Source organism: Sphaerodactylus townsendi, linkage group LG17 (assembly GCF_021028975.2).
Source record: "Sphaerodactylus townsendi isolate TG3544 linkage group LG17, MPM_Stown_v2.3, whole genome shotgun sequence".
NCBI classification, from domain to species: Eukaryota; Metazoa; Chordata; class Lepidosauria; order Squamata; family Sphaerodactylidae; genus Sphaerodactylus; species Sphaerodactylus townsendi.
In genome coordinates, this window is record NC_059441.1 from 6,756,953 (window position 1) to 6,780,430 (window position 23,478).

The 23,478-nt window shown below is 57.7% G+C and overlaps 3 protein-coding genes across 7 annotated transcripts; 1 reads left to right on the forward strand and 2 right to left on the reverse strand.

The window, feature by feature from the left end:
- The first annotated feature begins 71 nt into the window (after positions 1–71).
- PIGB (phosphatidylinositol glycan anchor biosynthesis class B) lies at positions 72–6,288 on the forward strand. Of its 2 annotated transcripts, none has more exons than XM_048481868.1 (12): positions 72–385; positions 1,181–1,316; positions 1,565–1,678; positions 2,704–2,808; positions 2,958–3,088; positions 3,495–3,635; positions 3,764–3,815; positions 3,941–4,152; positions 4,642–4,706; positions 5,005–5,218; positions 5,494–5,674; positions 5,992–6,288. In XM_048481868.1, the coding sequence occupies exons 1-12, from the start codon at positions 147–149 to the stop codon at positions 6,145–6,147; spliced, it is 1,746 nt and encodes a 581-aa protein (XP_048337825.1). In that variant the 5' UTR covers positions 72–146; the 3' UTR covers positions 6,148–6,288. The 2 variants fall into 2 exon arrangements, with proteins under 2 accessions (XP_048337825.1, XP_048337826.1); XM_048481869.1 differs by having other exon boundaries at positions 129–385; positions 1,561–1,678.
- On the reverse strand, positions 6,277–15,481 carry CCPG1 (cell cycle progression 1). Of its 3 annotated transcripts, none has more exons than XM_048481866.1 (10): positions 15,356–15,481; positions 14,625–14,702; positions 14,275–14,398; positions 12,538–12,623; positions 12,186–12,411; positions 11,070–11,324; positions 10,190–10,201; positions 9,197–9,312; positions 7,420–8,807; positions 6,277–6,986 (listed from the first exon to the last, which is right to left on the reverse strand). In XM_048481866.1, exons 2-10 carry the CDS (start codon positions 14,685–14,687, stop codon positions 6,812–6,814), a joined length of 2,445 nt encoding a protein of 814 aa, XP_048337823.1. In that variant the 5' UTR covers positions 14,688–14,702; positions 15,356–15,481; the 3' UTR covers positions 6,277–6,811. The 3 variants fall into 3 exon arrangements, with proteins under 3 accessions (XP_048337823.1, XP_048337821.1, XP_048337822.1); XM_048481864.1 differs by having other exon boundaries at positions 12,538–12,629; positions 14,625–14,698; positions 15,346–15,456; XM_048481865.1 differs by lacking the exon at positions 15,356–15,481 and adding an exon at positions 14,994–15,116 and having other exon boundaries at positions 12,538–12,629; positions 14,625–14,698.
- Positions 15,482–16,510: 1,029 nt separating this feature from the next.
- DNAAF4 (dynein axonemal assembly factor 4) lies at positions 16,511–23,430 on the reverse strand. Of its 2 annotated transcripts, XM_048481871.1 has the most exons (9): positions 23,287–23,430; positions 22,883–23,030; positions 22,158–22,291; positions 21,474–21,675; positions 20,457–20,602; positions 19,496–19,605; positions 19,125–19,278; positions 17,727–17,832; positions 16,511–16,918 (listed from the first exon to the last, which is right to left on the reverse strand). In XM_048481871.1, exons 1-9 carry the CDS (start codon positions 23,419–23,421, stop codon positions 16,812–16,814), a joined length of 1,242 nt encoding a protein of 413 aa, XP_048337828.1. In that variant the 5' UTR covers positions 23,422–23,430; the 3' UTR covers positions 16,511–16,811. The 2 variants fall into 2 exon arrangements, with proteins under 2 accessions (XP_048337828.1, XP_048337827.1); XM_048481870.1 differs by lacking the exon at positions 23,287–23,430 and having other exon boundaries at positions 22,883–23,280.
- Between the last annotated feature and the right edge of the window lie 48 nt (positions 23,431–23,478).

Below are 23,478 nucleotides of genomic sequence, written 5' to 3' on the forward strand. Positions count from 1 at the left end.
TGCGTGCCCGGTCAGTCACTGCGCATGCGTCGCGCGGCTGGGAGACCCGCCCCTTTCGAAAGCGAGGGGTGGGACTTCCTGGTACTACGGTCGACGGGTCCCCGGTGGAGTCAAAACGCGTTTCGGGCCTGGGCGCGCCCCCGCGCATGGGAGAGCCCCCGGACGATTTTGGCCCTCCCTTAACCGGAAGGGGCCCGTGCGCCCCGCCTTTCCCGGAAGCGGGAGGCGCGCGAAGCGGAGAGACCCCGAAGGACAGCGACAGGCGTTGCCATGGAGACCGGGCCGAGCGGCGACGAGGGCGACTCGGGGCCCCCCGTGCGCCTGCGGAAGCGGAAGTCGGAGCTCTACAGGCCCGCCCCCGTTGTGGCCGCGGGGCTTGGCTCGGGTGGGTGGCTGTCGGGTGGCGGAAGGCAACTGGGGGGAACCGGTGGAGCGGTCTGCCTGCCCCGGCGTCCTGAATGGGTCGCGAGTCTCAAACCGGGAGGCAGGAAGGAAGCCTCCCTATGCAGTGGCACTCTACCTCTGCCTGCCCGGTGGCAGATGCCCCGATGCCCGTCTCCAGTAACGCAGCTGCAGGAGAGCCCAAGGCCGGCCGCCCTCCCTGACTTCCCTCCCCCTTCATACACACGCACGCACATACAGTGAGGGATACAGAATAATGGCCTACCTCGCAGGGTTGCAGAGTCTGTTGCAGGAGGGGGCTGCTGCCGTGGAGGGAGTCCCGCAGCCATATGGAGCCCCCGTTCTGCAGCTGCAGCGTGTCGCCCGCTGGCCTTCTGCCCAGGCTGTTCCCCTTCCTTGAGCGAGGGATGGGGGCAGTGGGGAGAGACTGCCCACGCTGGACTACCGCGACGTGCCCTGGGTGGGCCAGCCCTTGAAGGCTCTGGCTGCCTGGCCTCAGTTGCTGCCCTTCCCTTCCTCCCGGGATTAGTGGAGGAGGGGACAAAGGACACCCCCCCCCATCCACAGTCCGGCTTGCAGAGGAGCCGCAGAAGCCCCCCTCCTCTGCTGTGGGTTTGGCAGGTCCTGCAGCTGCTGCCCCCCTTGGCGCCCTTCAGGTGAGAGTTCTGTGCTGCCGAGGGTTCGCTGTCGGCCGCCTGGCCTGGCAGTGATGCGGGGCAGACGCCAGAAGCAGCGACTGGGCGCAGGGGTGAGGCTGAGCTCTTTGGCCTTCTTGCAGCCCTGCAGGGGGAGACGTTCCGCCTGGGCTCCTGCGCCGTCGCCCTGAGGCTGCTCAACTGCCTTTTGGTGCAGACCAGCTTCGTCCCGGACGAGTACTGGCAGGCGCTCGAGGTCGCCCATCGCCTGGTCTTCAAATATCCTTTCCGTGTTGGTCAGAGGATGAGACGGAGGGGTTGCGGGGCGTTCCTTCTTCCCAGGCAGAGCTCGGCACAGGGGCCTGACCCTGGAGAGCTCAGCGCACAGTCGGGGCCTCTCCCAGAAGAGGGGCGATGGGGCCTGGCTTCCCGGAGCGTGGTGGGTGCGAAGTATTGTGTGAATGGAAGTCAGGGCAGCGTCAGGAGATGCTTCTGTGCTGTACAACCTCCTTAATGGTGCCAGTTATGGCTATTTGACCTGGGAGTGGACGGAAGGCCTGCGGGGTTCGCTCTTCCCGCTCTTCTTTGCCAGCATTTACAAAGTGCTGCATCTTTTGTCCCAGGATAACGTTCAATGGCTGGTGAGTCCAGACGCTTCCAGCTCGGTGCTGCCGTTCAGCGTGTTTTCTGGCTACGGCCAAAGGACCCGGCTGACCAAACTTGCCACTTGCCCTTCAAGCCGCCAGTGGGCTGTGGGGCTTCCCCGGTGGCCCCCGCACGAAGGCCTGTGCTTCTCTTTCCCAGCCTGACTGTGGCAGTCTTGGGTCTGCAGCCTCCACTTGACTTCCCTTGGACAAGCCCCCGACTGGGACAACCTGCATTGTCCTGGGAGAGGCCGGTGGCTGCAGATTCGTCGCTGCCTGTCAGATACGGATGGCAGCTCTGGCCAGGGCCAAGTGGCCGCTCTTCTCACACAGCTTCTTGGGTCAAGGAAGAAGAAGAAGAGAAGAGTTTGGATTTATATCCCCCCTGTCTCTCCTGCAGAAGACTCAAAGGGGCTTACAATCTCCTTGCCCTTCCCCCCTCACAACAAACACCCTGTGAGGTAGGTGGGGCTGAGAGAGCTCCAAGAAGCTGTGACTAGCCCAAGGTCACCCAGCTGGCGTGTGTGGGAGTGCACAGGCTAATCTGAATTCCCCAGATAAGCCTCCACAGCTCAGGCGGCAGAGCTGGGAATCAAACCCGGTTCCTCCAGATTAGATACACGAGCTCTTAACCTCCTACGCCAGGCGTTTGGGGTGTGGCTGTGCTGGATTTCTGTCCTCAGCGGTGCTTGCAGAGAAGGCCCTGCATTCAGGAGGACCTGGAGATCATGGGACTTGAGCCTGTGAGAGCTCTTATGGGGGGGGGGGCCTGGGGCGAGGGTCACTTGGGCCAGGCAGACCTACTTCCTCCTGACCCTGCGCCTGCCCCCTCACAGCCACCGCCACCAACTGCTTCCATGGAAGAGCTCCTGCTGGGTTTCCCAACGGCCCCCTTTGTAAACAGCCGTCTTATTCATTCCCTTAGGAATGTGGCCAGAAGGACTTGGGCAGGAACAGGAAATGTGGGGTGGAAGAGCAGGTGTGACCGGGCTGCATGGTGTGTGTGTCCCCTTTGCATGCAGATCTGGCTCCCGAGGATCTCCCAGGCTCTTCTGTCCGCTCTGGCAGATGTGAGGCTGTACTCCTTCGTGAAACGCCTGGATAACGGCGAAGCAGCCAAGTGGGTGGTGAGTGGCGGCCAGATGGCCTTTTGGCCCTCTGCAGGCTGCGCCTTCTTCTGCCACAGGAAGGGAGGGGGTGAGGAGGGGGCAGCCCTCCTGGCCACAGGCCCCGCTGGACCCGTGTTGTCCCCTCCCATAGCTGCTCTGGTTTGCAGGCCTTCTGCCAGCTGTGCTCTTGGTTCACGTGGTTCTGCTGTACCAGGACGCTTACCAACACCATGGAAAGTGTTCTCAGCACCTGTGCCCTCTCCTACTACCTGGTGGAAGGAACGGAGCTGGGGAGCAGGTGAGAAGTGGGAGTCTGAGGAACGGCACTTGCCTGCGTCCTGCGTTTTCCTCACAGCCCGGCTGCCTGGGTACCAAAATGCCCATCCTTCTTCCCGACCGCGGGGGATAGCGGCTTCCCTGAGCCTCTCAAGTGTGGGTGTGGATGGGAGGAGGCGCTTTGGCCACGTTTGCCAGCTTGAGGCCAGAATCCAGCCCAGGAAGGGGGAGGTGGCACACAGAGGGCGAGGCCACTGCTAACCCCTGACTGCCCGCCCGCCCACGCATGCTTCTGTAGAAGGGCTGTTTCTTTCAAATGCTTGCTTAGCAGCCTGTGAAGCTTGGAGTCGTGTGCTGTGTGCCCTGGTGTCTGGCTGCAGCCAGCCTTGCTTCCAAGGAAACGTCCTCATCCCCTTTCCTCCTCCCAGGACGAAGTGCCTGGCGCTGGTCGCTCTGGCCTGCCTCGTCCGCCCAACTGCTCTCATCCCCTGGACTCCGTTGCTGCTCTATCAGTTCTGGAGAGAGCCCCGGAAGCAGCAGCTGCTCCTGGGCACCTACCTCCCCGTGGGGTAAGAGAGCCCTCGGTAGCCATGGAGGGGTGGCCTGGGCTGCGTGGGGGACGAATGGGAGCAGCGCCAAGAGTCTGTCCGCGGAGTAGGGCAACCGGGAGCCACGGGCTGCTATTCTCTCTTCCCAGGCTGATCACTTTAGGGATGTCTCTCACAATGGACCGGTTGTTCTTCGGCCAGGTGAGTGCCACTTGGGGCGGAGGAACGAAACCCCATCTTTTGCAGGGGGTTCCCACTGGGGTGTCACCGTCTGCCTTGACAGCCTGCTGCCTAGCCTGATGGGCGTCCCCCCCCCCCCCTTGCAGTGGGTTCTGGTGCAGCTGAATTTCCTGAAGCTGAACGTCCTGCACAACCTGGCCGCTTTCTATGGCTCCCACCCGTGGCACTGGTACCTGTCCCAGGGCTTGCCCGTCGTCCTGGGCCCCCACCTGCCCTTCTTCATCCACGGCTGCCTCCGAGCCCCACCAAAGCATCGCATCTTCCTGGCGGTGATCCTGTGGACAGTGGCCATTTACAGGTACATGCTTCCTGCTTTGCCCTGCAGCTTGTTGCTTTTTAGACTTTAGCACACCCCAGCAATGCCAGGTAATGGGCATTCTTTATTTTATTTATTTATTTATTTATTAGGTTTATAGACCGCCCTCCCCCGAAGGGCTCAGCCTACTTCCAGGTAGGCTGGGAGGGCAACCCCTGCCCCCCCCCCCCCTCCCAGCTGTTCAGGATCCAAAAGCGGTAGCAGAAAAGGTACAAAAGTGGAGTTGGTTCCAAATCGTTAGAAAAAGCACAGGGCCCTCTCTTTGCCTGCTGGTCCCTCAGGATCCCTTGAGTGGCCTCTGCCAGCAGCACAGCTCCCTTAAGCCCCTGCAGGATTCCCAGGGCACGGAGAAGGCGTGGCAGCCCTTGTCAGCGGCAGAAAGGGGGGGAATGGCTCTGGTGTTGCCAACTGGTTGCATTGTGTGAGGCTCCCCGCTCTTCTCCCAGCACCCGGTTTCCTCTCTTGTTCCAGCACACTGAGCCACAAAGAATTCCGGTTTATCTATCCTGTGCTGCCATTCTGCATGGTGTTTTGCGGTAAGGACCTGGGGCGTGACTCTCCCGCCGGCATCTGTGCGTTTGGTGAAGGGGGTCAAACAGGCAAAGAACCAGCTGAAGGCTCAAATGGGCCCTGGGCCACTGTCTGCTCCATATTCAAGCCCGCCCACCCCCTCACCCCCCGGCACCCACAGTGGTTCCAGGTGAAGGAGAAGGGTGGAGTCCTCTGAGCTGCTCCTTCCAAGAAAGGCAGGATGCTCCCAAGAGGCATCTTGGCAGGGAGGGGGTCGAAGGGCAGACCGTACCTGCGGCCCTGACTGGCTGCCTCTCCGTGCAGGATATTCTCTGCAGCAGCTGGGAAGGTGGAGGCGGGCGGCGTGTGCCTTCCTGGTCCTTGCCAACCTACTGCCTGCGCTCTACACTGGGCTGGTGCATCAGCGTGGCACCCTGGACGTCATGGGCTACCTGCGGGGGCTGTGCCATACGGCCCCCAGCCCTGCCCCAGCCTCCATCTTGGTGCTGATGCCCTGCCATTCCACACCTCACTACAGGTAGGCGTCCTGGGGCTTCAATCCAAGCGACAACCGGAGGGGTGACCTAGGGAGGAGGGGGCATCTGTGGAGATGAGGATCATGGGATACGTGGGACAGAGATGCAGGAAAAACAAGAAGGGCCTCTACAGATCCTTCGACTGAGCTGCAGGCCCCATTTGTAATGAAGCCCAAGCACTGGGGGGAGGGGGCTCTGTCTTTCCTCTCCCTCTGTGGGGCAGAGCTGCGCTGCCTTTCAAGGGAGACATGAAAGAGACAGTCCTCTGCTCCCGCAGCCACCTGCACTGCCCGCTCCCACTGAGGTTTCTGGAGTGTCCGCCAGATTTGACAGGGAAGGCGGATTACCTGGATGAAGCAGATCTGTTTTACGTGGACCCACCGAAGTGGCTCACGAGGGAGTTCTCCAATACTTCCCTGCTGCCCACCCATGTGATCTTCTTCAATGTACTGGAACAGGTAAGAAACTGCAAAAGACCTGCCCCCCCACCCCCAATGGCCGAAGGTCTCAGGCACAGGCAGCTGCTTTGCAGCAGTAGCAGCCAGTCAGTGAAGTGCACAGGCCTAAAGCAGGAAAGGTGACTGGGCAGGTGGAGCCAACACCCACAAGCCCCCTCTTCCTCTGTCCGAAGCAGGGTGGTCAAGGACACAGGCCCCTGCCCTGAGCCACTTGGCCGAGGGCTGCGATGCTCTCCCCTACGGGCATCGACCAGCTCCCTGCCCTCTCTGGCACCCGGATGCACGCTGACTCTGTGCCCCTCTGTCTCCTCTCCCAGGACATTTCCTCCTTCCTGGCTGTAAACGGCTACACCAAAGCTGCCACGTTCTTCCACACCCACTTCCCTCAAGGCCGGACCGGAAGCTCTGTTTTTGTCTACAAAAGGCCCAGAAGCATCTCTGGAGAGCCCCTGTGGCCAGCTGGTGCGTCCTGAGCCCTGCTTGAGAGAGCAGGAAAGACCAAGACCTTTTGCCTGATCTGCAGGGCGGTTCCAAGCAGGTGGCAGGGCCGTGCAGGATCGGAGCGTTTGGGAACATTATTTTTTTAAATAAAAAACCCACTGTTTCTTCGCCAACCACATTTTTTATTTTATTTTCCTTCTAGAGTTTGCAAATGTGCAGGAAATTTCAAATGCAAGTCAGGAGGTTGATCAGAAAGTGCACCAGAACACACGCCTCAAGTCAAGATTGGCCCCCTCCCTCCCCCACCCCCCCGCCCCGGCAACACAAGAACAAAGACACAATTACGAGACCGAGCTGATTCTGAACATAATGAGATGAACGTCACACACCACCCAATGACTTGGGCATCAGGCCTGAATCAAGGTTGCATTCTAGCATCCACAAGTAAGCTTGTTTTCCACACAACCCCACACACGAACTACTGCGTACCCAGATTTATTGCAATTGTAGAAATGCAGCCAAATTAGGATTTCCCAAGGGGCAGGAAGACCAGGCAGAGAGAGAGCGCGAGGGATCGAGAAGCCCGGCTGGTCCTTGGTGAGGAGAAAGTCATGGGGAGGCCAAACTGGGAAGAACTGAGGAGGCTAGCCCTCCCTCCAGACAGGTGCCTGTCCACGTTCGCATTTGGCCGCAGGGTCAGTATTTGGGATCCAAGGGCAGCTGGCCCCACTCGATCTCTACGTTGGCCACGTGCCTGCCGTTCGTGCGCCCCTGTCTGTGCCATTTGCCTTCTCTTTCTCTTCTGTGGCGCTGCGGGTGCTTTGGGGAGGGTCTTTCCTGCTGGGTGAAAGGAGCCCGTTTCCAAGGCTGACTGGAAGGAAAGAACAGCAGCAAAGTTAGGACTGCTCATGGGACGGACTCACCACCCACGCTGCCCCGTCAAGCCGGCCCCCGTGTGCTCTTCTATTCCCTCCGTGTACAGTGAAGTGTGGCCAGTGCCCAAGTCCCAGAAACAAATACTACTGGACCGTTCTTGTGTAGCCCTTAAGAGGGAAACCTTCAACAACATGGCTGCCCTTAGTCCTAGTTGAGAACAGAGCCAAGGTACATCTCCTGGCCTCTAGCCTCCCACACCCACATTTGAGAACATCGTCCCAAAGAGTGGCAGCCAAAGGAAAGCCACAACCATCTGCCCTCAAGGGCTTGTGGGGAGCCCGCCTGCTTGACTAAGTGGGCCCTCGTTCCAAGAGAGGATGCCTCCACGCCCAACTGTTACAGTGCCGTGGCCGAGCTGTAATACTCACCTGGGTCCCTGCTGAGGGGGGTGATCCTGCCTGAAGTAGTAGGCGTAGATGAAAGTGTCCACATCCTCAAACACCCCCTCCCTGCCCCGCTGGTACTCCTCCATGTCTTCCAGGTAATCCTTGATGTCACTGATAAAATCCGTGAACAGCATCTGGTCATGGATGAAGACCCCGTTGTGGAAAAACTGGCTGAGGAAGCCGTCCAGTTCTCTCCAGTGATGGAAGTTCTCTACTTCTTGCTGCAAATACTTGTGCATTAACTGATTAAATTCATCCGCGCGGATTGGGTCCAGAACTCGGTTGAAGAGGCCCGCAAACTCCTGATGAGCACAATCAAAAATGCCCGAGCAGCCCTTGAGGATGGGGCGGGGCTTCTGGCTGTGGGCGGAGAAGGCGGCCTCTCGGGGGCCTCGGCTCTCCCTGGCCCCCCTCCCCTCTTGGGACTCTCTCTGGCTGCCGGGAGCCCTGTAGGGCTGGTGGGGATCCGCTTTCCCTTTCTTGCCGGCCTTGGACCGTTGGCCCTCGTGCCTCCTCTTGTCCCTCTCCTCAAACACATTCTTTGTGGAGTCCTTGAAGTGTCTGAAGGTGGACTTGACCGAATCAGAGAATTTCCTCAAGTTCTCCTTGACCGCTTCTTTGGCCTGCTTGATTTTTTCCTTATGGTGCCTTACAAATTCCTTGGTCGAATTCTTCATGGCATCAAAAGTCTCCTTCACCGACCCAAAGAAGCCCGCTTTGGCCTTCTTCCTGCCTTTGCCGGCGGCGGCTCCTTTCCCGTCCGTCTTGACGGGCTTTTCCGCTTGCTCTCGTTTCTCCGCGTCGTCCTTGACCTCCACGTACAGCTTTTCCCAGAGGTCGGAGCGCTGCTGCTCAAAGCTCAGCTTCTTCTCCAGCTCCTCCAGCCGCCCCCGCAGAGCATCGATGTCTTCGCTCTCTCGGTGCGGGCCCCCACGAGGCCCTGCCGCTGCCGCTGCTGCAGGGGACGCCTGCTGGGAGCTGAGCTTTTCCAGCTCCTCCCGGAGCGCTTCCGTCAGCTGGCGCTCCTTGTCCAGCTCTCGCCGCAGCATCTGCGCCTCAGTGAACAAGGCCTTCTTCTGCTGCACGAAGCTCTGTCGCCGGTGCGTCTCCTCTTGGAGGTGGGCCTTCAGTTTCTGGTTCTCCATCGCCACGGGGTCATCGGGGCCGGCACCTCTCAGGTTCTCCAGACGCCTTATTTGTTCCCTCAGCTTCCTCAGCTCCTCTTGCAGCACAGCCAAGGCCTCTTCCTCCCTCTCCAGAGATGCTCGCAGGTGCTGGTTTTCAGAAGCAAGGCTCCACGTCTGGGACTCAAAGGATTCCTTCTCCTTCTCCGTGGAAAGCAAGCATGTGGCCAGGCCTTCCTTCAGCGACTGATCAAAAAGGAAGCAAGCGGGGATTTAGGAGAGAAACAAACACAACAGAGGATCATTCAGCCCACAGAGGAAGAAGAGCAATGGCTGAGAGGCTGCCCCCAAGGCCTGTGAGGGGGGGGTGCCGCCTCCGACTCCTTGGTGTGGGGGGAAAAATAAAGGCCAAAGGGGTGACCCTCTCTTGCACCTCAGCTGACTGTCCCACCTCCCAAGGCACCTTCTCCTTCAAGCCAGCTCACCTCCAGATTCAGCTGCCCTGCCACACTGGGGCCCAAGTCAAGGCCCCGAGGAGGACCTGCCTAGCCGTGAACTCCTGTGCTTCAAGCACCAAGGATGGTGGGGAGGCCCCCAAAGCATCTCCCCCAGAACAAGGCGAAGGCGGCCCTCACCTGGCACTCGCCTCCCAGCCCCTGCTGGCACTGAAGGAGGTGGCCTTTCACGTCATTCAGCTCATCTTCGTGCGTTTTCTCAACCATCAGTTGGCGCTTCTGGATCTGAATTGTACCTGGAAAGAGGAAATCCTCTCTTTTATCTGATCAGAAGAGTGGGAAAGAGGGCAGCCCCATCAGCAAGGCGGGCCGGTCTGTTTCCCAGGGGGCAGCCTCCACCCCGGACGGCTTGCAGCTGCCACTGCCAGGTCTGGTCCTGGACAACCACGACAGAGCAAGGGGTTTCCTGCTGACCCCAGCCAAGGCCATGATTCGGCTTCTGAACACGCCACCGGGTGAGAAAAGAGAAGGGCAAACCCCAGCCTGCACACAGTTCACTCTCACAAACACACACAGAGGTGAAACATGCTCTATGGAAGACGGCAAACTCAGAGCCGCCACCACTCCCTGTGGCAGTCACAGGCAAGGCGCCTCTTGGGGGAACTTCCACACACACACCGTCTTTTAGTGGTGTCCATCGAACCAGCGTGATTAGTAAAAGCTTCACTAGAAGTTGTGTGCACAGCGTGATCTCCTGGCACTCATGCGTCCTGACACCAGCGAGACAAAATCCACCCTGCCAAGCTCAAAGCCGCTGCGGAGGAGCCCCGCCAGGCTTGCCGAAGAAGGCATGGGAAACAGGCTGCCTCAGGAGCCCCCGCCCATCCTGGGCTCCCCAGCCACCGAAGGGCCCTGCCAGGCAGTCTCTGTCAGCAGCACCAGGCCGGAAGGGCCGCAGGGGGAATGCAGAGCAGCCAGTCCCAGCACTGCCATGCGGTTCCTGAGCACCCAGGAGGCTCTTCCCCCAGCTGCTTGGCACCAGCCCCCACCCTGCTGCTTCACTCTTTCATCCACACCCAGGAGGCAGGCCGGGGGGGGGGGGGGATGCGTGTCAACAGCCAAGACCGCACGGCACAGCCACACTCGCCTGCACTGCCACACGGGCCCTCTTACCATCCAGAAGCCCTGAAAACAGAACAAGGGACACAGGTCAGTTCCTGACACAAGACGCCCTGCTGCAGCTGCCAGGGAGAGAGAGCCTGGAGGCCGCTGGTGAGGCACGGACAGCGTGGCAGAGGCAGGCAAGGTGGCGCGTCAGATGTGTGGACGAAAGGGGCTAGGCACTGCCCCACCCCCACCACGTATCTCACCTGGGAGCCCAGGTAGGCCAGGCCAAAAGAGCTGCCCCCCTCAGTGGACTGTGGGGGGCAGGAGAATTGCCCTGGAATCTGCCAGGCAGCTGAACAGGGGGATTGGGAGCCCCAGTGTCACACAAACCACAACTGTGATCATCATCAGGGGAGAGAGGGAGGGAGGGAGGGGGGGCAGACCACCAAACCCAGCCCGTCGCTCCAGAGAGCTCTTTAGCCAGGATGAGAAGTGATGCGAGTGAAAGGACTCAATTACTGGCATAGCTGTAAGAGCCACGTTTCTTTAAAGCCGGCCCCACCAACTACCCGCTTCTTTTCTTTTGCAGGAGTGCAGCCGGCAAGGTAGAAAAATGGGGACTCCAAAGCTAAGTGGGTTTGAGCCTGGATCTTTCCAGTCTCAGGTCCACAGACGGGCCGAAGGGGGCCCTTGGCAGCCATCCAGATCTTGCTCTTCCATTTTGGCTCAGAGCCCAGATCCACCAGCCCAGGAGGCAGGAGCAGACTGGCCTGGCCTGGCCTGGCCTTCGGGACTAGCACCCCGCCCACCTCTGGTGCTTCCCCGGGACACAGGAGCCAGGCTTCTGCGGCAGCACTTACCCGCTGAGCACAGGCTGTGCCCAAGGGGCCCTGCCGCCTAGAGAAGCCTGGTCCCGGTGTCTTTCCAAAGGCCCTGCAGGACTCACCATAAAAATGGCCAAAGCCCATGCTGACCGCAATGACCAAAGCAAGGATCACACACTGATTCAGGCCACGGCCGAACGGCTGCTTGCGCGGCTGCTCTTGCGCCAGCTCAGTGTCCTGCTCGAGAGGCGGCGCGTCTTCCGACTCGGAACCGGAGGCCGGCCTTTTCTTTGCCCGCCGGCGTCTCAGGGTGGGGCCGGAGCCGTTGCTCGTTTCATCGCTGCTGGACTCTTCGCCACTCGGGTGAGGAGGGAAGGCTGGAAAGAAAGCACAGACCCCGGCCGTGAGCAGGGGCAGGAAAGGGCACCGGGGGCAAGGGGCCAACTGCCTGCCTGCCTGCCCCCCTTTCCTGTCCACAAAGCCCTGCCAAGGAGGGGAACGCACAGGTGCAGGCGAGCGACGCCAGCGGAGCCTCTGACCATCTTGGAGGCCAGGCTGCCAGAAGAGGAGGTCCCAGCCAGGAAAGACTTCGCTGAGCTCCCAGAGCAGCTCTTCTGCCTTTGGAGAGACCGGTGGAGCAAAGGCCCAGGCCTGGGAGGGGCCTGCAGAAGCCCTACAGGGCCAGACTCCTCACAGCCACTCTGCAGTGGACGACGGCTGAGTCCACAGACTGAAAAGCAAAGCCGGGGAGGGGTCTGGCCCAGGCTGAGCAGGACATATTCCCTGTTCCTGACCAGTGCATGACCAGAGCGTGGCCCACAGTGACAGGGATTCGCTCCAGTGGCTGGGAGTCCTTTCCACAAGGAGGGAAGGCCCATTGAGCTCAACCAGAGCCCCTTTTCTCTTTCACGGCCACTGTGGCTTTCCCCACAGGGGCCCTGCGCTCTCCCTCTCTGGCTGCCATTTCCTTTGGCACAAGAATCCCTTCTTACATCCATCCATCCATCCATCTGTCTGCCAGCCACTACCCCACTTAAGGCAGAGCTTCCCCCCACGCTGTGCCCAGGACCCTGAGCAAAGCTGAGGCTGCCCTGACACTCCTGGCCCCTTTCCCTCCAGGGAGGGAGGCCACAGAGGCCCTGCCGCAAAGCCGCTGCCCCGGGTCCCTGCAGAGCACGAAGCGCTGCTTCTCAGCCGACCAATCCAGATCTGCAGAGACGCACAAGGTCTGCCCTCACCTGCTTCTGGCTGGCAAAACGTGTACTGGCTGCTAGAAGAACAGCCCATGTGGAAATCTCCTGAGATGGGGATCTCCTCCTCCTCCTCCTCTTCCTCCTCTCCAAGGGAGACGTCTCCCGGGCTTCCGATTTCTTCAATCTTAGGCGTCTCGAGGGTGACAATATCAGAATCATCACTAACCGCCCCCATACAAGAGCCTTCCTCCGGCAACTTCTCTCTCTCACCCTAGCCAGCAAAGAAAAAGGACTGCTATGATACAGAAAGGGCAAAAAGAAACATCTCACTTTCATCTTTCGATGAAAATGTCAGTAAAGAGGGTCTTGGGGGGTTCTGAGCATTGACATGACTCACCCCTGCAGCGGGCGGAGGAATCTCCAAGGAGGAGGAGCCACTTGGATCTACTGCTGATGAGGCATTATTATTTTGGCCAAATTCAGCTACAAAGACAAAAATTGAATACAGGCACAGTAAAAAAAACCTGCGTGGGAGACACCCAGAGACCCACATATCAACTGTACAAACAAGGGCACATTTTCTAACATTATTCAGCAATAAAAAAACAAAGAGACCAACGGGGCTGGGGCTGTCTGACTAAGTCAACTGATCTGCCCCGGAATGTCAAATACTTTTAAAGCACAAACGAACAAAAGAACTGTACTTCAGTCAGCACCAGACTTGAGATTTACGCCAAGTATGAAAACCAAATAGTGAAACATGATGGTGAAAGAACAGCTCAAATTGAAAAATGCAACAGTTGGAAGTTTTAGCAAAGTTAATTAATGTCCCATTAGGTGTGACCAGTTCACTGAACTGGTTCTCTTTGGCATTTATCTTGAAGAAACCAGGGACAGCCTACAGACTTAAAATGTTTAAAAACCAAGTTACAACAGACCCGCCCCCGACCTCCGCACACACACACAGCTGTTCTGACAGAATGAAAGGCGCTTCTAGAGGCTGCAGATTCTGGCCGGGAGCCAGGAGGAGCAGGCTCTGCTGCCAAGCAAATGACTTTCCTCCTCCTGCCCAAGGGAGGCCACAAGGTCACGGCCACTCATTGTTGCAGCTGCAGACAACCGGATGTCATCATCTCTGACCGAGGGCATCTGCAGACCAATTATGCCACAATATTTAACCAAACAATTGACCAGCCTGCCCACACTCACCTATGGCAGAGGAACGGAGACAGTATTTCCATTGTCTTTGCAACGTCACAAAAACTGACCCAGGTGACTCTGGGGAGACGGCCCCTGCCACGACGGCTCTTGGGACTTCAAAAGCTTCCAGTTGCACCTGGAGACATTCTCCCCACCCAGCAGCAGACGGCCAGTTTCACAGCTAGCAGCTTCCCTTTCATTCACAACATCTCAAAGTGAGTCTCGCTCTGTGATCCAGCTAGATTCCAGTCCAGTAGCACGTTCAGAGACCCACAAGAGGCCCACATTAAGAGACCCACAAGGTTCGGGCACAAGCTTTTGAGAGAAGGGAGGTTCAACGTTCAAAACCTTTCACCCCAAATCCTTCGGGTCCCCAAGACGCTAGAGGACTGGAATGCAGGAAAAACACGGCTCCCTTCTGAATGTTCTGGCCCTGCCATTATGTAACTAATATTTTGTAAAATCACAGAGGACGTTAAAATCCAAAATGCTCCTTTGCCAAATGGTCAGTGTACAAGAACCGCAGGCTCTCGTGAGAGATGCTCTGAAAGGCTGCGGACTAGATTTCTTCACTCATCACTGCCTGGACAACAGCCTCCTTCTGCTTTCTGTTGAGACGGCTTCTGGGGTGATGAACTCACGAGCAACAGCTACGCAGAATGAAATCTTCTAATCCTAGTCCTGAGCCCCGTCAAGTTATCTGGCTTCCAAACTGGCACCAGAGAGCTTTTCCAGAGTTTTATACCACACAGAGTTCAAAGGTCGCAGACGGCACCAGTGTCCAGCAGCTCCTATCAGCTGACCCACCTGCTCTGCACCAAGCAGCAGGCTCAGGGTCTGCAACAGGGTTTCCCTCTGCCCCTGTCAGGTTCGGAAACAGCTCCCCCTCAAAGCCCTCTGAGGGCCCCACGTGGGGTGCAGCACCAGATCTTACCTTGAACGGCCGCCGGCTCCCCTTGCTGCTCTTCCGGCAGGAGAGTCACAGGTTCTTCTGAGCCCGGCTCCGTGGGACCGCTCGGCCCTTCGTTTTCAGAAGCCAGACCCTCCACATCAGAGCCCTGGGGGGGGAAGGGGGCGGCACTGCATTGAAGCCAGAGGGGCCTCCAGCCCAGTTACTCCAGCTTGTGCCCAGCAAAGAGCCTGGCAACTAATAACCCCTGCTGAAAGGTCACAGTGCCCCCTGCAGAGGGAGGTTGCCTGTGGCACCTCTGCGTGTGTCCCTGCTCCGCTGCTGTCCCTTTCAGGAAGTCGCCACAGCAGCCGAGGGAATGAAGGCCTGCCTACCTCGTGGTGGATGACTGTCCAGCCGCAGGAGGAGGAGTCGCTGTCGCTGGAGTTCTCCGACATGGTGCCAGAAGCTGCAAGCAAAGCCAGCCACAGCAGGGACCGTCAGCGCCGTTTGGCCCCCCGGAGCAGGACGCCCCCTGCCCGCCCGGGTCTCGCGCCTGCCCAGCTGCCGCCGGGGCCGAAGCGGAGGGGGGGGGGGAGGTGTTCCCCGGGCGGTGCCGAGGCAGGCAGTGCGACCTCTGCAAGAGGCGCCCCCGGGCAGCCAAGGGGAGGCCTGGCGGGATCCTGCCCACGGGGACACCCCACCCCACGCCCACCCCCCACGGGAGAAGGCCGGGCGGCGGCGGCGGCGGCGGCGCGATCTACCTCACGGGCTCTCCGCAAAGTCGCTGCGCCTCATTGACCGGCCGGGCACGAAGGCCGAGGGAGGGAGGGAGGGAGGCCCGGCGCGAGTCCCACCCCACGCGCGGCGGCGGCCAGAGGGAGGAATGGGGGGGGGGGGCAGCACCGGGCCGGGCGCGCGTCGTTCGCCGGGGAAGGAGCGGCGCCGGCCCGGCAGAGCCAGGCCCCCTCCCTCCCCCCCTCCCCCCCTCCCTCGCCGTCCTCTGTGATGCCCCCGTGACGCAGGCCCCGTGCACAGGCGGCGGCGGCGGCGGCGGCGCCTCCCTCCCACCCGCAGGAGGCCGCCCGGAGCCCCGCCCCCTTCGCCCCCCCCCACCTGCGCGGCGGCGGCGGCGGCGGCGTCAGGGTCTGGCCGGGCGGAGGGGCCGCTGCTGCCCGCTGGCGCCCCTGTTTTCCTTCCTTCCGTCCGTCCTCCGCAGAAACCACAAACAGCTCCGCGGCAGAGCGCCTGCGCGTCCCCCGGCCCTCCCGGTGCACCCTGGGAAGCGTAGTGCGCCTCCGCCGGCGCCGCGGCAGGGCGATGGCCCGGCCCACTACCAGCCCCAGGAGGCCGCGGGCAGGAAGGGGCGGGCCCGCGCGGGGGAGGTGGAGGGGGCGTGGCCGCAGGCGGTGCTGAGGCGGTCGCCCTGGCAACCGGCCTGCGGAGGGAGGCGCGCAGCATCCGCCCACCTCTCGCTCGCCTCCTCCCGGCCAGAAGCGGCGGCGCCCGTCATGGTCCCCGAGCAGCAGCAGCAGCAGGAGGAGGAGGCGGCCCGGTCCGGCGGCGCCCAGGAGCCAGCGGCGGCCTCGCCCCAGCAGCAGCAGCAGCAGCAGCATCATCATCACTGGCGGTCCCCGCCGTGCGCCAGCCCGGGCAACCCGGTCTTCTCGTGCATGCTGGAGGCGGCCCTCCTCCGCGCCCGCACCGGCCTCCCGGAGCCCCGCCGGCTGCTGCACAAGACCACCTCCGGCGACTACGGGGCCCTGGCCCCCACCGCGCACATGGCCCCCTGCCGCTACTTCCCCCGCGACAACGCCCTCACCGACCTCCTCTTCGCCTGCGGCAAGAACCAGCACAGCCACGGCATCAACACCGGCCTGGACAAGAGCCGCGTCTGCGACCACGCCGACATCCCCAGCCTCACCGGCGGCGGCGGCGGCACGGGGGTCAGGCTCGGAAGGGGGGGCGCTGCGCCCACGCGCACCCCCACGCCCCCCTCTGAGTGAGGCGGACTCCAGGATCTGCCCGAGGGCGACCACGAGGAGGCCTTCCATCCAACAGGGTCCACCGAGAACCGGGCTACGAGGGCCTCATCGCTCAAAACCCAGAACCCGATTCTCAGAAATGAGCAACACTTGCACTGTATTTAAATGCTATCCCCTATGTTCAAAAGCATGTCGGCTCCTGGTAACTTCAGCACCCCAGGAATTCTGATGTCACAGCAACACAATAGGTTATCAATAGCAGGGGCGGTTTTTAAACAAACACAGCCTTAAAACAGTTAGGTTTCTTTTTGCTTTGTTTATTGAGCAAGATATTAAATTAGAAAAAAAAATACTTTTCAATGTTATTTAAAGAAACATTTCTTACAGAGAAACACTTTTACAAAATAGGAACCTCAAACGTTGTAACTTGCACTTACTACTCAAACGGAGGAGAGGAGAAAACCTGACCTTTTATCCCAGTAGTGCTCTACCAAGATATTCTCCGAGAAGAAGGGGAGATTTCTCTCCGTTGACAGCATCCGGGCTACCTCACAAAGCCTCCCGCTGACAACTACTCCCCAAAACCAGGGGGTTCTGTCAGACTCCTTCTGTTTCTTGGATTATGCGTCGAATCTTCTCAGCATCCTCTGCGATACTTTTGTCGGTTGGCTCAATCTTGAGCGCAGCAACGTAATCTTGCAGGCCTATTATTAATCCAGCATGGAGATTTTAAGCCTGCGTGGCAGGAACAACTTGTTTGAAATGCAAAAAGCAACAATAAACCAACTCTCTTCCCAATACAGACTTGCTCTCTTCTCAGTAGTGGGCAAACGAGCAAAGCAGTCCAGAAGCAACGTTCTCAGAGCTCTCCTGCTCTGTCTGTATCTTTCTCACCCCATCCACACCAATAACTCCTCAAAGGCAGACACACAAGTTCTACCTACTGTGAAGGACAGTGTTTACAGGCACAGACTCTCCACAGAACACAAGACAAGCTTGTTGCTCTTCAGGCTGAAACAAAAGCAGCTCCTCAAACTAGCAGTTTGCAAAATTGCGAGGGTTAAAAATGATGATATGCAAACAGCAGTGACAGTTGAGTCTCTTTCCTAGATGCAATGAGATGAACCCCCCCCTCTCTCTCACACACACACACACACACGGTGAATACACCGTCCACCCTCCCACTGCCAGAAGCTTTTAAAAGACAAAATAAAATCACCTCCATCTGGAATTACTCCACCTGTCATACATCAGAAAGGAAAGAAATCTGCACTGGGTAGTGTGTCTCCAGGAGGACATATCACAAACATATAGGCAAAATAGCCAATGGTGAAAAGAAGAGTACATATTAGTCCCTCGGCCATGTTGCTGCTGAGGAGAGAATCTCCCTTTGGGGGAAAATACTTGAAAAAATACCAGAACAAACCAAGGGACAAGTATCGGCTAGCGAAACCTCACATCTCCAAACACCACAGGGAACCAATGAGCCTTTCCAGTATCTTTTCTCCTTACCTTCAGTGTACAATTCAAGCTCACAGAACGCTGTCCCTCGCCTGAGGTGAGCTTTCACTCTGGCATTAGCATTGTCTTGAACAGGCGGAGTCAATAAATCCAGGGCCTTGAAGAAGGAAATATACAAGATGCTGCAGGCAGCATTCTGCTGCACGTCCACCTTCCCCTTCACAGAGGGCACGGACCACTTGGACTTCCAGTGTGTCAAACGCTCAAGGAAAGAGGGAAGGCCGGGGGGGGGGGGGGGGGGATCTCCCGCCCACCCACCCATCGGTTTCCCTTTTTTCCTCTCCACCAGGAATGTTTTCCCCAGCTGCGCAGCTCCTTCCACACAGACCCCACAAATGGCCCCCTCTCACACCACCAGATGCAGCAGCTGGGAGAAGCTGCATTCATTTTCTGCTTGCAAATATTCACTCAATTCCAGCAACAGCCTCTGCCCTCCCAGAAATGCATTGCCACGTTTCAAAACAAAAACAAGAATTCTGAGGTGGGCAGAAAAATGAAGCAGGACACAGAAAGATTTTGCTTAAAGGGGCAAAATCACAGTTGGCAGTTTGTCCCGCCTACACCTGCTCGATGGGTTGGGTGGGAGGTGGGGCCCTGTGCTTGTGATCCCAATGCAAACGTTGTCCCTAAATATGTTAACAGCGTGCATGATGATGTGTCCACAGCCTAAGGATACGGTTCCAGGCAAACTAGAAGACAGAACATGGCACTTGACCAGGGGTAGGGAACCTGCGGCTCGAGAGCCGCATGCGGCTCTTCTGCCCTTGCACTGCGGCTCCACGAGCCGAGCTGCCGGCTTCATCCTTGCCCGCCCTGCAGGCAGCAGGGTGGGTGTACCAATTGCCCATGGCTGGCAGGGCAGTGCTGTGGGCTTCCCCTCTCGCCCACCCCGTTCGAGCGGGGCGGGCGCTTTCCCGGCGGCCGGCAAGGCCAAGCCACTGGCCCCATCCTTGCCCGCCCTGCAGGCAGCAGGGCGGGCACATCCATGCGCTTCTCAGAATGAGTGGAGTAAAAGGTAAAAAAACCCCAATATATACAGGGTTATCTTTATTTTAAATGTCAAAAATTATTTGCGGCTCCAAGTGTTTTCTTTTCCGTGGAAAACGGGTCCAAATGGCTCTTTGAGTGTTAAAGGTTCCCTACCCCTGCACTTGACTGTCATTTTTCAACAGAGCTTTCCAAAATATAGATTTGAGTGGGCTTTGGTGGATCTGGGAGATGCTGAATGCTCAAAAAATGGGGGGCACACCCCTTAGTTTGAGAAAACAATCATTAGTGTTAATCAGAAATCACATTGTCTTCTGTGACGTAATGTTTGTGCAGCCATCTGTGTGGCAAAGGAAAACAATGGACAAGTCAGCTGCAAACCCAAACACTGCTGAGGCATACCTTGGAGGAATCTTCAATGGCCTTGTGCAGATTTCTCAGCCTCAAGTGGCACGCGGCCCGATTCAAATACAGGGCTGGAATCTGATTGTTGATACGAATCGCCAGATTATAGGCATTCACAGCAGCAAGGTAATTGCCTGTTGCAAACATTTTACTAAAAACATAAAAACGCAATTACACAGGATAGTTGTGTTACTGAGTAACCCAAGGCCACAGCTGACGATTCATTTGGATGACATGCCTCAGAAGAGGCATACATGGCTGCCTGGGAGCAGATGGATGAACATCCTGCCCCCAGAATGGGGCCCACGTCCAAGCAAGGCCTTTTTCTGTGGGTGAAAGATTTCCTGCCTCTTTCCTCAAAGACTCACTTGCCCTTTTCCTTCAGCCAGTCTGGATTCTTCTCCTCTTCCGAGAAATCCTCCAGCTCAGCAAGGTCTGCGTTGATTGCCCTGCGTGCCTCCGCTTGCTTCTGCAGCCACTGGGAGGGGGCAAAGAGAGAGGGGGCCGTTCTGTCAGGCCTTCCAACGGGGACCTCATTCAGATTGAGCAGGCATGCCAAGAACAGCAGTTAGGGCTTGTTCGTGTCTCAATGTTGCAATAAATAATCAGGATCTTGGACGAAGCAGCAGGTTCCTGGCACACGCTTTACAATTGCTCTGATCTGTGACCAGACACCATAGTCGTGGAGGGCAGAAACCTCTTCTCTGCGCAGATCACACGCTTCCAAAAAAAAGGGGGGGGGGAGTGAAGCATAGCATGCAAACAATCAGCCTACAGCTGTCTCACATTGGCTGACATCTTCCCGCCAGACAGAATCTGCATGATTCCATGTTCCCAACATTCACTGTGCCAGGAAAATGTAATTTCTCTCTACCTGGAATGCCTGTTACTGTTGTCAGTATCAAGCAGAAGGCAGTTGAAGAAGTGTTAACTGGCTCCTACTGCCCAGTTCCTATGTTGTCCTGCATGCCCAACATCACAACTCCACAGCCACACGGTTTCGTGTCCTTTTTAAAAGAGCTAGATCCTCTGGAGATGCCAGCCACGGATGCAGGCGAAACGTCAGGAGAAAATGCTACTGGAATCTGGCCATACAACCCAGAAAACCCACAACACCCTAGTGATTCCAGCCGTGAAAGCCTTCAATAATACAAGAGCTAGTTTGTTTCTTTCAGTGGACACTGAACACTCCTCAGCTGTATCATTCCCATGCAAGGGTGCGTATCCGGACTTTCAAGGAGAAATGGCAGCAAATACCAACAAGACAATACAAATCCCTTTGCATTTCACAAGACATTAATTTAAAGCAAAGTGGTCATTTTTCTGTACCTCCTCCTCTTCTTCAACTCTGGATTCTCTGAGAGCCGTGGGGAAGACACGAGGCGTGAAATGGAGTTGTATGTTGCCAGAGCACCGGGGAGCAGGAATGGATTTCTCCTTTACCTTCTCATCAAACATATTTCCAGAACTTCCAGCTGCAACAATTAACAACACACATAAAACACTTTGTTTTTCATGCACAGCAGAAGGATCCCTTCAGGAGGAAGAAAAGAAGACTCTCAGCACAGAGGCAAAAATACTGCCTTCTTCATGGGTATCTCTTTGGAAGTACATACAGAAATAAGGAAACAGGTTACAGACAACAGCAGACACTCCTGTAGCTTTATTTAGAAGTAGTTTATTTACTGCTAAGTAAACTTCTAAGATTATGCTGTTTTAGGGATAATCATCTGGGATTCAGTAGTACTGCTGCATCCAGCATGAAGGAATACATCCAACTGAAGGAATACAGTCTCCAAAGCATGCCAGCCATGCAACCAAAGAGGTTTGTCAAAATATTACACAGGGAATGTTATCTCTTGTTCTCTTAGCACCTTTAGTTATGAGCACACATAAAATTCCATGAAGGAGGCAAACCACTCAAGGTTTGGTTCTCTTTAAAAAATAAACACATAAACATTCACCACGTGGATCTTGCCTGCACGGCCAAGAACAAAGTTCAGTTTGCTCAATACTGGTATTTATGTGAAAAAGGATCCCGTGTGGATTTGTTTTCTGCCTTCTGACGAGGATCGGACCTGAGCTAGGACCAAAATCTGAGCTCAGTGAAGGTGGGCAGGCACAGCCCAGGTGCCCCCCACGCAAACACACATACTCCCCACCAGATATCTCAGGAGGGGACACAGCAGGGAAGCAAATCACGGTGCAAAAAGAACAGCTAGAACCAGAATGAAATAATAAAAGTAGTGGCTGGAGAATGGCAAGAGCGAGCCTGGAAATCCCACCCCACCCCCAGCATACCCAAGAGTTTGCTTTTGGTCCCCAGAGAACATTCTCTCACATCACCTGTCCTGAGTCTGCTGGGCGTCTTGGCTGTTCCTCCGCTCAAAGGCCTGGTCTCACTTCTCTCTTGCTTTTTCTCAGCGGGAAGCAAGGTGTCCCTTCCTGGCAGCTGATTTTGCTTCTTCCACTTCTCAATGTCTTCCGTGGCTCTGTTCCGCTCGGCTTCTTTCAGCAGTTCTACTCGTTTCCTTTCCTCTTCTTCTAGCTGTTTTAAATTCCAGACACATCAAAGCCTGCTCCAAGATGACCGAAGTCCCTGGCAAGCCATCTCTGACTTCCATCTCTTACAGTCCTTCTGAGCCCACTGGAGGCCAGAGACTCCGGCAAAGCAGCCTTGCCCTGACTGAGGTCTTCCAGCCTGGACTGGGTGGCGCATGCCTGAGAGTGCCAAAAGGTGCAGGCACATGCCAGCTGCTGGGCAGAGCCTCATAAACTGGGCTCTTGGCTTCTAGACACAAACTCAGCCCAGCTTGTTTGCCTCCCTTTCGCTGTCCACTGTGCAGCCCTCGTAGCTCTTCATCCTTTCCTCTCCTCCTGACTCGAACGGCCAGGGGCGTTTCTACGGGCAGCCACAGCCAGGCCCAAATGGCATCAGCCAGCTTGAGCCCACGGTGCCAACTGCTGTGCTGTTTACGAGCCGCTGCTCATTTCTGTTCCAAATAATAAGCCAGCTGGCTCTTGATTTACCTTCATCGTGGCCTCCAGAGCGCACTTGGAACGTTCCCGCTTCCGAACAGCTTTGGCCTCCGTTTCTTCTTTTGCCTTCTCGTGGGCTTTGCGCACCGCCTCCTCTCGAATTCGCTGCATCTCTTCCTTGTCAACTTAAGAAAACCATGTCACCCTCAGTCTAGCATCTGGGCAGTGACGGAGCAGCCACAGTCCGACCATGGAGAGCAACAGGACAATAGCAGTGCTCACCTCATAGGCTGTGTACAGCCACGTGTCTGGAGGGGCAGCTCTTCACCAGCTTTCAGAGATACACCAAAACGCCACATTGCCACATGATCCCACATAAAACACGGGCCGTGCCAACAGAGGCCCCTTCCGCACACGCAAAATAATGCGTTTTCAAACCACTTTCACAACTGTTTGCAAGTGGATTTTGCCATTCCGCACAGCTTCAAAGAGCAGTGAAAGCAGTTGGAAAGTGCATGTGCGGAATGAGCCTGAGACTGACATCCCCCCACCTGCACTCAAGCCTCCGAGGGGCTATGTGGCAAATCTCAATAGCACACCTGGCAGCTCGGCACGGGGCTCTGTTGTAGGGTTGGCACCCCAACAGTTCAACCCAAGGCTGACTGAGGTGCCACTCAGCCCGGGGGGATATTGGCCAGGAAAGGCCTGCCCCCCCACCCAGGCCTTAGGAGGAAGGGTGCTGCTGCCGCCCCCCGCCCGCCCCCAGGGCTACTCACCCCCTTCGGCCAGGAGGGCCTCCCAGGCGGCCGCTTCTCTCTTCTGCAGGGTGAAGAGCACGGAGCCATCCTGCAGGCGGGCGCTGCTGCGAGCCTCGTCGATGGGGGCCCAGAGGAAGGCCTCGAAGAGGAAGGGCGGCGCGCTCACCTGGCAGCCAGAGGAGGGATCCCAGTGCCGGGCAGCGGAAGCGGCGGGCCAGAGAGGGCTGCCAGCCTCCCTCCCGCTGGGGGCGGGAGTTCTCCCGGAATCATGGCTGGACCCTCCCCCCCCCCGGACAAACACACACACAGCCCGACCGCTTCGGAGGGCGCCTCCACGGCACACCCTGCGGCCCTGCGGAGGTCCGTGGACTACAATTCCCATCAGCCCCTGCCAGCACGCCCCTCCCGCCCCCGGCCCCCACCTTCAGGTAGCGCTCGGCGCAGAAGACGTCCGGGCGGCCGGGGAGGAGGCGCCGCCGCTCGCCCTCCGCGGGCACGGCCAGGAACACCCGCGAGGCCGTCTGCCGCCAGCTGAAGTCGCGCAGCCACACCGGCATGGCGCCCCGTCGCTAAGCGACGCCGCCGTCGCTTCCGGCCAGCCGCGCCCGCCCGCA

Bases quoted from the DNA above. Each gene is read 5' to 3' on its own strand.
- PIGB (XM_048481868.1), top strand. From the start codon at position 147: ATGGGAGAGCCCCCGGACGATTTTGGCCCTCCCTTAACCGGAAGGGGC. The intron at 1,317-1,564 runs ATATCCTTTCCG...GGTGCCAGTTAT, and splicing joins GCCCATCGCCTGGTCTTCAA to GGCTATTTGACCTGGGAGTG. The intron at 3,636-3,763 runs GTAAGAGAGCCC...CTCTCTTCCCAG, and splicing joins GGCACCTACCTCCCCGTGGG to GCTGATCACTTTAGGGATGT.
- DNAAF4 (XM_048481870.1), bottom strand. From the start codon at position 23,246: ATGGGAATTGTAGTCCACGGACCTCCGCAGGGCCGCAGGGTGTGCCGT. The intron at 20,603-21,473 runs GTGATGTGAGAG...TAATTGTTGCAG, and splicing joins GCCCAGCAGACTCAGGACAG to CTGGAAGTTCTGGAAATATG. The intron at 19,279-19,495 runs GTGAGTCTTTGA...TTATGTTTTTAG, and splicing joins TGGCTGAAGGAAAAGGGCAA to TAAAATGTTTGCAACAGGCA.
- CCPG1 (XM_048481864.1), bottom strand. From the start codon at position 14,687: ATGTCGGAGAACTCCAGCGACAGCGACTCCTCCTCCTGCGGCTGGACA. The intron at 12,412-12,537 runs GTGAGTCATGTC...TTTGCTGGCTAG, and splicing joins TTCCTCCGCCCGCTGCAGGG to GGTGAGAGAGAGAAGTTGCC. The intron at 8,808-9,196 runs GTGAGGGCCGCC...CTTTTTGATCAG, and splicing joins GGCTGGGAGGCGAGTGCCAG to TCGCTGAAGGAAGGCCTGGC.